This window comes from Amyelois transitella, chromosome 22, assembly GCF_032362555.1.
Source record: "Amyelois transitella isolate CPQ chromosome 22, ilAmyTran1.1, whole genome shotgun sequence".
NCBI lineage: Eukaryota > Metazoa > Arthropoda > Insecta > Lepidoptera > Pyralidae > Amyelois > Amyelois transitella.
The window spans coordinates 1,551,621-1,565,245 of record NC_083525.1 but is presented as its reverse complement, the minus strand read 5'-3'; the positions used below and the strand labels follow the sequence as shown (position 1 = coordinate 1,565,245).

The 13,625-nt window shown below is 36.1% G+C and overlaps 1 protein-coding gene across 2 annotated transcripts in view; it reads right to left on the bottom strand.

The window, feature by feature from the left end:
• Positions 1-12,903, bottom strand: part of LOC106133201 (nucleoporin 88) — a 131,177-nt gene extending 118,274 nt beyond the window's left edge. For both annotated transcript variants that reach the window (XM_060950538.1, XM_060950537.1), the window contains exon 1: positions 12,618-12,903. In XM_060950538.1, the coding sequence (XP_060806521.1) occupies positions 12,618-12,827 (210 nt within the window). In that variant the 5' untranslated portion in view covers positions 12,828-12,903. The remainder of the gene's footprint in view (positions 1-12,617) is intronic.
• Between the last annotated feature and the right edge of the window lie 722 nt (positions 12,904-13,625).

Sequence of the window (13,625 nt, the reverse complement as noted above, 5' to 3'; positions counted from 1 at the left end):
GTCATTATTCTGAATAGCTCAATCATCTATCATCAGGCTGAGCACATCACCAAGTATGTACAGGGACCACGGAAGTGCGCTTTCGACTCGATTGTTCCACGAGATTTTAATAACGGTGCAACGCAAAGACTCTGCTCCAAACGGCATTGTTGACTTCAAGACCGCGGCCTCTCCAAACTGGGGACTATTTGATTTTGTTTTGTTTGATTGTCGTCATTTAGTTGTCGAAACACGGATTGATTAGATTCAGTCTTGAAATAAGAACTTTTGATGTTCTCTTAGCGAACATTAGAAAAGTCCCAAAACACAAAGTAGATGTTTATAAAACACAAACAGTAACACAAAGTGCAAGTTCTATAATATGAGTGTTCATGTCTTCTATTATACTGGTAACTCGTTTGATACAAACTATCTGAAACAAGCCTCGAGCTAGCAACGTAAAGACATCCTTCCATTGAACGCAAATTCGCTCAAAGGAGTTAGATCGCTCGAGCGTTCATAAGCCCCGAAACCAACTCGATAAATCACTAACCAACACACTATTGGGACATTATTAATTAAAATCCTCCTAAGGAAGCCCACACCTGTCCCAGAGGCGTAACTCCAATCGGGTTAGACAAAGAAGGGCCAATTCGCCTCGGGCAAGTAAATCCTTTTGAGGGTAGTCTTAATCCGGACACGAAGGACCAACTATCGATACAAGAAGCCGTGTTGATGTTTAATAGATATGTGGAGGTAGTTGAGTAGCTTGTAAGGGATTTGTTGAGAAAATATTATGCATGCAGAATTTCTAATTCATTGACTGGACTTATCAACGTTAATATGTTTTAATTTCAATAAGATTCGTAAACGACCAACTAAACAGACGTCAAATTTTAACTAAGTAAAAAGTGAACATTAATATGAAACATTGATGCGATAGAATTAATTAAGAAATCGTTTCATACAAACCTTTCTACTGAACACGTTACTAATCAAGATTATTGAACTTACAGCCATTAACAAGCTAACATCCTTAAGCAACAAAGCCACTTGTACGTGGAAACTTCTGGAATAGTTCGTGTTACCGTACTCAAAGTCTTCAACTATCAAATTATCGCCCTTTATGGAGATCCCTCTATGAAGGCTGTTAGACTCTTTGTGCGCCTGGATGTTCGTTTAGTGCCAATAAATAACGTCATTACCTATTCTTAGGTCGACGTAGAGCATCTTCGGGAACAAAAGGTGAATGTGGGACGCCATTAAGTCTATTATAAACAGGGTGTGACATCGGTCGTAGTTTATTATGTAAGGTATAGGGTGCTGGATGAGCTATTTGGATGTAGTGTTCATGAAATATATTTCAAATCTGAAATATAGTGAAAGATGATGTCTTGACAGTATTCAGACTGATACAGTATAAAATATTTTCCTGGTTTAACTTAGCCAATGAGTATCACTTATTTAATTTGCTTTCCAGCATTCTTCTACAATCTACTATTAGGGATGATATTTACGATTATAATAAGTATACTTTTTATATATTAGCAATGAGGAGATCTTCGAAATGGTTGTCGTCATTTAGACACCAGAATCGAGCCTATGACTTAAATCTATATTTCGATCACAAATCAGCTGTGAAATCTCGCCAACAATATTCCCCTCAAAAACCTAGTCGCTGCACAAAACCTCTTCCAGACTTTACATCGTAGGCTCGGGGCAATTACCCACGTGTCGGCCAACAGTCGCGCTCCTCACAATGGGCCCTCGAGTCGCGCTGTAACGAATCCACTACTTGTATCAGTCGGGAACCCTGGATTGTTTGCGAGGCCCTCAGGAACGCCGGTTAATGATGTATGTCGGGTTCATTAGCTGATGTTTTTCACGCCTGCTTCCGATGTTGTGATTGCAAAATTTCTTTTTTATTTGGCATTTGAGTGCGCTTGGTCTTAATTTGTAGGTAAGCTAAATGATGTCTAAACTCATTATACATACATATAATCACGTCCTTATCCCTTGCGGGGTAGACAGAGACAACAGTCTTAAAAAGACTGATAGGACACGTTAAGCTGTTTGGCTTAATGATAGAATTGAGATTCAAATAGTGACAGGTAGCTAGCCTGTCATCTCAAAGAAGAATCTCAAGTTTATAAGCCTATGCCTTAGTCGTCTTTCACGACATCCTAGGAAAAAAGTTTGGTCCTATTCTTTTTTTCTATTGATGCCGGGAACCACACGGCACACGGCTAAAGTCATTATTGTCTTGAAAACCCCACGTTAGAGGTATCTCGGGAAACAGATTTTGTACTTACCTACTTACCCTTATATTTTACCAAGGTTAACAAACCTTACTTATTTACCACAACTAGGCTATGATTCAAATTGTTAACCAGTACTTAATATCATGATAAAAACTTTAAAGCATTGACGGCTTATTTAGTCTTTTATAATGATACATATGTTAATAAGCCTTAACATGCTTAAGTCTCTTCTCTTAAACCAGAACATCTTAAGAAACTTACCAATAAAATAAATCACCATACCTATCCAGCCTGATGTCTATAAAAAAAAAAAATAACATTACTACAACACGAACACGAGTAAAACCCTCTTGCACGACATTTGACACGTCCACAAAGGCCTTTATTGCCAGTATCCAGCAATCTATCAACCCCAAAGCGCCCAATTGTGCGCCGGCCGTGCCCTGATCATTATTTAAAATATAGATGAGAGTGTTTTCTTTCCAATAATCGGGGTCTCGATTGAGGGAGCGCACAATGGATCCTTTGAAAACGTCGCCTGTAGCGGCCCTGAAGGACCGAGCGCAGATGAGATTGATGCTAGAGCAAAGTTTATGTTAGCACGGCCATTGCAACGGAATATTGATACGTAGACGATAGGAAGCTATGTTTTTATCTATTAAATGCTGTATTATTTATAACAATTTAAATATACCATAGAAGTAATATGAAAAAAAAAAAAATTCAGAAGCACTAGAGTAAAAGATACACAAATGCTTGATTATTACAAAAATCGCGTAGTTGTCATTTTCTTTCAATTACTATTACTTTTTTAGTTTATTTATATACGTAACACATGCATTATTTCGCAACTATATCAAAATCTCACTTGAAGACTTTTAGTTGGCCTTCGTATATTACTATTCACTTCCACTATTCTTAGTCACTACATTACAGTCTTCCTTTTTTTATACTCGAACAAATATTTCTTCTGTATTCTTTGTTTTCTTAAGTCATCATATACCGGTTGATAGGAAGACATCGCTTTTGCAGACTTATACTTTCGGAACTTTAAGCCTTTCTTTTATTTAAATTTTCTTGGTGAAAAACCTCTGGGTTGTACCTCCTCTATGTGAAGCAAGTCGCGCTTATTTGTATTAGTAAATTGAAGGTACACTGTCCAGTGTATACAGGTCCCTGGAATTGCATTCCAGCCGTCTGTTACATCGGGGTTCCTTTCAGACTTGCCTCGTTGCGATTCTTTAGTGATTTCAACATTTTTAGTTCCTTTTTTCAGATTCTTCTTTTGTGATTTGTTTTGTTATATGATCTTTTTTGTCAGTGTTCAGGTAATGTGCAAAAGGAGACCTTATCTCATAATGTAATCTTTGCCAGGCAACCATACACATACTTATTATCATTTAGATTTCTGACTTCAGATTTACTCTTTCTCATATTATAATCAATCATATATTTTAATCAATCATTCCAGAACTAATAAAAATCTTTGTAAACATCACCAGCAACAAAATACTAATAAAACCAGCAACCGGGAACCCTCAACATTCACAGCTATCAGCATTTAAAAACGCGAGGGGGATCAATTACACGGTGTTCTTTGTGAAAAGCCCACATTCTATCGGAGTGCAATGAAAAGAGTTGGTGATTTTCTTTGATACCACGTCGAGGTTTGCCAAGTGAGAAATCAAAGAGCTCGGTGGCAATGCATGAGGGATTTTATTAAGATTTAATGCCACCAACGACACTCGGAGGCGGTAAAAGAACGAGTCTCAAGTATTCTGTCGCGATGCACGCTTTGCATAACGCCATTTTGGTTTTAGTGAGTGCAGCGTTGCGAATGCCGACTGTAAATATTATGTGTGAAATGCTTTTTTTTTTTAATTTTATTTGGAGTTGATGATCTTAGAAGGACGTGTATCTCGTTGTCGTTAAAGTGGCAGATGTGGTGGTTGAGTTTTTAATTCGAATGTAGACATACCGAATCTGAAAATTTTGGTGAAATCCAATTGAAAATGTAACTTATAAATGTAATGAGGTGAAAAAGTAAGATGATTCGGTCAGATTACAAGTTAATTTTAATAATATCTACATAAATGCGGAAAAGTCAATAACTACAAGTCAATTAGATATGATTGTCTGTCTTACAAGCAGAAACTACTTCATGAATTAAGTTGAATATATAAATAGCTTTTATAACAGAACACAACTCATTTTTCCTTTCGATTAAATTTTTAGTCACTTTAATAACATTTTTCTATTATGTAAAACCAGCCATTTCAATCCTTTTTTTATATCAAACGATTGTCCAAACATCCCATCCCAAAACAGGATGTACCATCATCGGCTTAACATGATCAGTTAATGAGCACCCCTGGGCTTACATACTCGCTAACCGTTTGGGGTGGGCTGGGGGTGGCGGCCCGTCTTAGTGGAATGTCTTGACAAGGTACAGCATTAAAATTATAGAAAATGGAAGGTCTGCTGCAATTAATGAAGCTTTGAGGCCACGGAGATGGTGAAAGAAAAACTATTCCGTTAATTACATCTGAATTTGAATTATTTGAAATTATTTCATGGTAGACTGTTACATAATGCTATTAGCATTAGGTCCAAATTGTACAATACAGATTATATTTTGCTGTGGTATTTTGTACAATAAAGTATAAATAAATAAAATTAGTTGTAGGTTTTAAATTGTAGTGGAGTTTTTTTGCTGATATAAACTTATATCGAATGGTATTGTGCTTCATGGTATGTATACTTTTTATGCGACTTTGGACAAATTCATGGCTGGTAACGAAATTGTAAGAGTATTTAGTTATTATGAGCAGTATTTCCGATCCTGCGTTTTTTTTCCATCAGCCATCAGTCAGTGTATTCTGTTTTGTAGACTTCATAACTTTCTACGCGTTTTACTTCATTCGGTCACTAACAAATTTAATAAATTATCCCATTTATATCCACTCCAAACATATTCTATCCACATTATACAGACACAGTTAATTTATTTGTTTCTCCCTAAACGAAGGGCACGCAATCGGTATCAATACTCCTGAGATAGCAATAACTTATGACGTCAGCAGCAGGGTCGAGATATATTGTCTCTGCGGGCCAGTTTATCTTGCTGATATTATGTTCGATTGCATTCCGATGGAGTAAGTGAATCTTGGGAAAGCTGAGTTAGTTCTAAAACGGACTCACCTCTTAAATTTTACTGTTGTAAATAAAAACAAATACCTATTGCGATTTATTATCTGAACAACTCTTGAAGAGCCAATTTTGCCACGTATGACGTAACGAACGTACCAACATAAAAATTCCAGTTTCCTATTAAGAATCCTAGAATTTTTAAATTAGTGGTAAGTGAGAGTCTCTACCTGACCGTCCGAGATATTTGTGAACGTACGAAGATTTGATGTTTAAGCCACATCCATATTATAAAAACGTGAAACGTTAACAACAATTAATTGCGAATACAGTTCTGAAAAACGGCGATAATGTTCGCAAGCCTAAAACGAATATGGTCAAACGTATAACTGATTACAAACTTTAACACTGTACCGTCTCAGTCGAAATTGCAACAATGCCCAAAATTCGGGGGTTACGGCAAGAGAATCGCGTGCAACCAGCCATTTCGCTTTGTTTAGACGTGTTAGATCGATGTGCCTAATGTATGGGCATCGGAACGCAGCACCGTTGGGTTTAATTTGCCAGTTGTCCATTTGTTCCGATTGTGGGCTTATTTATCGCGGCACCAAGATTGGTTGGGAAACTTGCGAGACTTGTTCCCTCGAGTTGGCGATGTGTTTCACCTGTCCTATTAAGGAATCGCAAGTTTGTATTGAATTTGCGAACGTGATACGCCTTGTGCTATCGACTGCATCCACTCTTAGACTACAATTTTTAATAACTTTACAAATCATATTAACTTGCTGCATCTGTATATAACAGATGAAATATAAAATATCATTTAAGTGACTAAATCATGCTTGTTGTTCTGCAGTGAAACTGTTTAATTATGATAGCAAAGTTCTACTTCTAAAAAGTTTAAAATTCTAACTAATTGATCGTGGAACAAGATTCAAGTTTAAAACATTTTAATATAACGAATCTCATACCGTTACCAAACCGAGTACCTATTCGAAGTGAGCTGAACAGAAAACATGTTTTAACATGTTATCTTGTTCAGATATTTCCCAGAAACAGACAAGTAGCAACGAACAGTACAAACAAAGAAATCGCATGTTCACCTCCCGGCGTCCGCCTCCGCGGGAGCGTCCGGCGCACAGTAAATTTACATTCCCCGCCATCCATCCCAGAAGTCCATCCGGGTTGCTAATAAAACGATCTTAAGGCAGGAGGAAAACGTCTTAGCCGGCGGCTCGAGACACGGGCTTGGGCGATTTGTGTCCGTTGGACTAGTCAGACTAATACATACATATATACATATAATTACGTCTATATCCCTTGCAGGGTAGACAGGGCCAACAGTTTTGAAAAGCCTGATAGGCCACGTTCAGCTGTTTGGCTTAATGATAGAACAATCAGAATAATAACTTGCTATAATTGAAGAACTATATTCTTTCAAGACCAAAGTTCGACAGAAACAGATTAAATTTGGTTACTACTGGTATTACAAGTTAAGAGACTAGGCAAAATGGCCGTAATGATATTTTCTTTAGATACGCAATAACTATGCAGTAGAATGTAATGAACGTATCACATTGTTCATCAATGTATTTATCTTTTTACTTATTATATTTAAGAGCTAACTCTTATCGGTGGAATTAAGATAAGCGAAACACGAAACTGCCGAGCTTGCATGAAGAGAGTTATGAATGTGAATGAAGCGAAGGAAGTATGCAGAGATCGTGGCAAGTGGAAAGATGTAGTCTCTGCCTCCGGGAAAAAGGCGTGATTTTATGTATGTATGTCCACCATTCATTTCCTAATTTTTCATTCCATCATTGAATTATAAAGACAAATATTAGTTACGCCCAATCTTACCGTTTAAATACCTCCCGAGACGACGGCGGACTGCCTTGAGATATACGCCGAAGGGTACCAATCTTTGGCTGCTGTTTACAGGTTGATGCTATCTGGTAATTGTGACAATATTTGCTCAACATTTTGCGTTCAGGAGGCGGGCAGGTTAATTGGGGGTACACACAGATTAAGGTTTTAAGTGAGGTCGAAGTTTGTGGGCAACATATTAAATCGAAGTGTGATCGTGTGGGCCACAAAATAAGTTAAGTTCGTCCCATACCTTATTTAAAAGATTTATCGGAGCCATTTATGTAATGAACTTGAAGATAAGGTGAAAAGGGAAGAAATATGCTCGTCGTAAGTAAATTGGGCGAGATGAGACGACATTAAGGTATCAGTGTAGATCTGCAATGCATGACTAATGAGACAAGGTGGCGTTGCTTATTTAGGAAATGACAAGAATTAAGGATATTGTGATGATGTTGGTAGAAAAATGTGATTTACAGACTAATATCACATGCAGTGAGGCAGATAATCTGATTTCCATTCAATAAGTTAGATTTAAATAAATCTTTAAAAACATTTAAGCCTAACAGCTGAACGTGGCCTGTCACTTTTTCAAGACTGCTGGCCCTACCCCGTTTACCCCGCAAGGGAAAAAGACGTGATTATATGAATGAATTATATGAAATTATGATATAATATATAGAAACAATGCAAAACATTTTGTGGAAGCTTTAGTTGTAAAGAAAGACCAGTTTATTTTCATAATCTGAGGAGGTCGCTCTAACATTCTTTTTTACACTAGTACCAGGAAGATAATTACAGGACTTGGAATGTTAAGGCTAAAAATTGTAACTTAAAACAATCTTGAAAATTGGTTATATTTGTAATGATGGATACAATTTTCTCTTACTGGACAAAGTTCTCAAATTGGTGAAAAAGTTACTACGTAGGTAACAAGTGAAAAAGGTTGTAAGTACTGAATCAATAAAAAAATCAATAAAAATACGACTTTATTAACAAGATAACTTTATAGTACAACCATAAGGAATCCTACTAATATTATAAATGCAAAAGTTTGTATGTCAGGATGTCACTATGGATGTTTGTTACTCTTTCGCGCAAAAACAACTGAACCGATTACTATGAAATTTGGTATGTAGATAGCTGAAGACCCAGAATAGCACATTAAGCTACTGTTTATCCCAAAGTTCTTGCGGGATTGATAGTATTTCCGTGCGGACTAAGTCGCGGGCGGCCTCTAGTTCAGAATAAAACAGAATCACCCCTTTAATGCCCCACATTCCTGCAGATTTAAGAGTGTCTCGGGTCACGGGTAAGGTGGGAAGTACACCTAAGTTCAGATTAACAGTCGGGGATGGGCTAAAGGGCAGTTGGCCGAATAGCGAACACATATGTACATAGCTATGAATTGTCCTGTTAGAGTACCTATTGAAAAAGGCCGCGTTAATATTAATAGACAATTTGTAATAATACTAATGATTTTTTAGTTTTGAAATTAAGACAATATAAAAAAGAATAAATAAATATATACGGGACAAATAACACAGATTGAGTTAGCCTCGAAGTAAGTTCGAGAATTGAAATTCGAAAACAATCCTTTTCTCATCATTCCCTGGCCGGCATTCGAACCCGGAACCTCAAGAGTCACAGACGAGCGTACTACCACCGCGTCACAGAGACCGTCAAAAGAAAAAGAATAGGACTAATCCATCTCTTTCCCACGGATGTTGTAAAAGGCAACTAAGGGATAGGCTTATAAACTTGGAATTCTTTTTTAAGGCGTTAGGCTAGCAAACTGTGACTATTTGAATATCATTAAGCCAAACAGCTGAACGTGGCCTATCAATCTTTTCAAGACTGCTTGGCTCTGTCTACCCCGCAAGGGATATAGACGTGATTATATGTATGCATGTAGAGAACCTCCGTTTCCAAAGTTGGTTAAACAGAAAAATTCCCGCTTAGTACCTTCCATGGCGTACAAGTGTTATCTCCGACAAATCAAAACCAATTCTTGCAGAGTGGTATTCAATTACCCGTAAAGCCATTCGCAACACCCAGGATACTGGCCAATAGGGGTGCTGAGTGACTGCATCGATGTAACATCGAGTATCGATAGAATTGAGTTTTATCGATAGTTTTCTATTGTTGTTCAGTTCGAAATTTTAATTTTACAGTGCCCAGACATCAAGCTCGATTAAGATTGTTAGAATTAGTTAAAAAACCTTTGCGACACTTTTAAACTCAGCTATGTTGTGAATACAATGTCTCATGAAAAAAAGGATGAAAGTATCGATGGTGTCTCCGATGTGACAGCGATATTCATAAAATATTGGAACAATTTAACAATTAACGTATCAGACTTTAATAGACTAAAACCACGTTAAAATCAGCGTGTTTTCTTATGCAAAGAAGGTGTCTTTACACTCTTTACAACCTTAAAAAGTAAAAATTTAAAAATAAGTTCAACCCTTTCTATGCACCAACAATTATCGATACAAGATGCTAGACCATCGCTAAGCCACATCTCCCATCACTGGTTACCACTATAAATCGGCCAATGAGAAGTAGTGATTTAATCGGAAACCCCAAGGTCCCTCAGGAAGCCCATTAAATCGTATGGTCAAGGGATAATTAATTCCGTGGTAACGTCCAAGTGAGATTAATGGCGGTTTTGGAATCGACCTCTTTTCAATGTAACATGTTCATTGTTTTGGCGTTATTGATAGTCTTAGAGGTCTAATTGAGGCACTTGGACGTGGACTGGGAGTAGTTCTTTTAGTTTTTTGTTCAAGCAACAAGGGATAAAAACAAAAATAAATTAATCGCTAGGCTGAAATTACTTATTCAAAGCCAGCACACTTTACACAATACACTGACCGCGTGGTCGTAATTGTCAACCAAGATTCCGTATTTTCGCGCGAAAACGAACGCTTATGCCTTTTTTTTATGCCATGTGGTTCCAGGCACCAATAGAAAATATAAATAGGGCCACTCCATCTCTTTCCCATGGATGTCGTAAGGGATAGACTTATAAACTTGGGATTCTTCTTTCAGGCGACAAGCTAGCAACCTGTCACTTTATATGAATCTCAATTCTATCAGTTAGCCAAACAGCTAAACGTGGCCTATCAGTATTTTCGAGACTGTTGGCTCTGTCTACCCCGCAAGGGATATAGACGTGATTATATGTATGTATGTATTGTATGTACGAACGCTTTTCCGTGTCCCTTGACTGTGACACCGAAATTCCCGGATTCAAATCCCGGCCAGGGCATAATGAGAAATTTAGTCTTTTTGATTGGCCTGGGTCTTGGATAATTATCTATATAAGTATTTATTTTAAAATTTAGTAGGTATTATTGAGTCAGTATCTCGTAACACAAATCTTCAACTTACTTTTTTTTTTAAATTTATTTCACAATATATATAAAAATTTAAATATATCTAGTAGTTACATATATAAGAACACTGATAAAAACCACAGAGGTTTGTCCACAGTGTTAACTTTGAGGCTAACTCTATCTATTTTGATATTATGTAATTTGTTCTGTATATATTTATGTAGATACTTGATATTCTTTTTTTAGGCGATGGGCTAGCAACCTGTCACTATTTGAATCTCAATTCTATCATTAAGCCAAATAGCTGAAAGTGGCCTACCAGTCTTTTTAAGACTGTTGGCTCTCTTTTGTCGTGATTATATGTATGTATGTATATTTATTTATTATGTACTTCCATCGCCAGCCAATGTAAGTAAATTAAAAAGTAGGAAAAGAATAGATTCTATTTTTAAAATTGGATACGAGGATTTACTTATTGACGTCACAACACTTAAATCTCGTTATATGTATCTAATACCGCATCCAAAGCGCATGTATAGAAGAAACGGCGGAACAAACAACAATGCAGCATTTCACCGGACGTCAATTTACAAGTATAGATCTCTTAAATTGAAATTGTGGATGAACGCACATTGCTTCCATTAAAAAAAAATAGTCAAGAAGTATAAAATTAATTAATCAGCAGTAATGTAGGTAGTTAAGTTCATCACATGTTGCATCATTGCACCTAGGTAACCTATTTTTACAAACAAAAATATATTGGAGTTTGTAAATTGACGTCCGATGCAAAAAGCTGCAGTGTAGTTTGTTCCACCGCTTCTTCTACCCTTTGGAAGCAGTAGTAGTTATAATAAGATTTAAGTGATGCATTATCAATAAGTAATATCTTGTATCCAATTTTGAAAATGAATCTATTCTATTCTTTTTATCAGCACTTAAGTTTTATACAACAACGTTACAAGTCCATGGGAAGACTTGATGTGGCCCCTATTTTAATCTGTGTGTATGGTGTGTAAAGTGGCTCGTGACAGACAGGAACGGAAAGATTGGAGGTTGCCTCTGCCTACTGGTAAATTGACTTTCAGAAAAATACACGCAGTACACAAATGATAAAATAAAGTTTAAAGAATTGTAATGATGCTATGAATTAAGGTTTTTTTTATTTAAATGGCAAAAGAATCCCACCCTGAAATTGAGTGTCCGGAATCAGTGAGCTTGTATGAAGAGATTACTATTAATTATGTAGAAATTTTATGGTTAACATATTGTCAATGCTTTTTATGGGCGCTGCCTTTTTAATTAAGGATTTTCCTTTATATTTTGGTTGACTGGAAGAAATCCCAATTGGGATAAGTCCGCCGTTATATGTATTCTTCTAAATCCAATAACTGTTTTGTAATTTGTTATATTTATTTTTATGTGCAATAAGAAGTTTACAAACAAACAAGATTTGTTAGTGAATGTGAATGAAGCAAAAGAAGTTTGTGGAAGTAGAAGTTTTTTGTGATTGTGGCTTGTAATATGTAGTCTCTGCCTACTCCTCTGGGTAAGAGGTGTGATTTTATGTATGTATGCAAAAAGAAAGATACTTATGCTATATTGAAGTAACTTAGACAAAATGTACAACAAGATTTAAAATACTATAAGCGATATTTTATTTATTTTAAATTACTTATAAATACTAACTCCAAATATTTTATTATTATATTCACCATAATAGCTGATTTAAACCCGCTGCATATTATTTTCAAGGTTCAAATTGTACTTATATGCAAAAAATTCTTTAAGGCATCATGTATTTCTTGAGCTAAATAAGCCCCATATCCGAAAGTGAATATTATAAGAATACTGGGTAAATGGCATATTAATGCAATTCTAAACAACTTAATTAGTTTTGCTTGTGATATCATTATAGCATCACCAAAAGAGAATGTCAACATAACCTCAAATTGTATGGTTAAATTATTCAAGCCGGTATGACGATTCCTTGGACCGAAATTCAAAACAATATCGAGTAACTTACCTGATATGGCGTTTCTTCATCATGTTCTTCCAAATGCTTCAGGTTTAATGCGAATAAACAGTTTTCTTTAGAGTTCCACAAGTACAAAACATCATCTCTAAGTTCCATCAAATTACACAACTTTCCACTTGGATTTTCGGTTAAACTGTCTTTTATGTCAGCAAATATTTTATGGTTAACCAGTTTAGTCTCGAAGAAACGCGAATCCATCGTTAAATTTATTTGTTTCACTTGTTTGGCACTAAAAATAATGAACTACTTGTAAGTTTAGTTTATTTTGTTTGACTTGAATGACATTGACAGTGACAGCTAAAAAGGCGCCTTAGGAGGACACGAATGAAGACTTGTGTCCTGTGTGATAAAACTAAAATAGACTTTGCGATTTTATAACGAAGGTTGAAACTACCTTACTGCCTACCTCAAATATCGAATGCAACTGTCTTAACCGACTTTGAAAAATAGGAAGTTCTCAATGCATTTACGGAGACTGTATTTTTTTGGAAAGTATTAGTAAATATTAAATTAAGTTTTTATATTAAAAAAGCTGTATTATTGCAAATATTCATAAAAACTATGATACTTATTGGAAAGACAGGATGACGTCGCGTCGTCCAAACATATATATATATATACACCAAAAATACACCAAAATTATTAAAAACCGAAAAAAAGATTTGAGATACATTGTGAAAGTCAATTAAGGGGAAGACTTGGGCATGAACTTGGAATTCTTATTTTAGGCGATGGGCTACTAAACTCTTTCACTATTAGTAACTCAATTTCATTCCATTCGAAAGCCGTAATTGTATGTATATGGTATATACATGCCTTTAGTCCAGTCTATATCCCTTGTGGGGTAGACAGAGCAAATAGTCCCGAAAACACTGATAGGCCACGTTTATCTGTTTAGCTGTATGAATAAATTACTTATTACTATCACCCACACAAAGGTTCTCTGCTTAACCCAATGGTAGACTGTTCGATAATGCTTACCTACGAATTGTAATT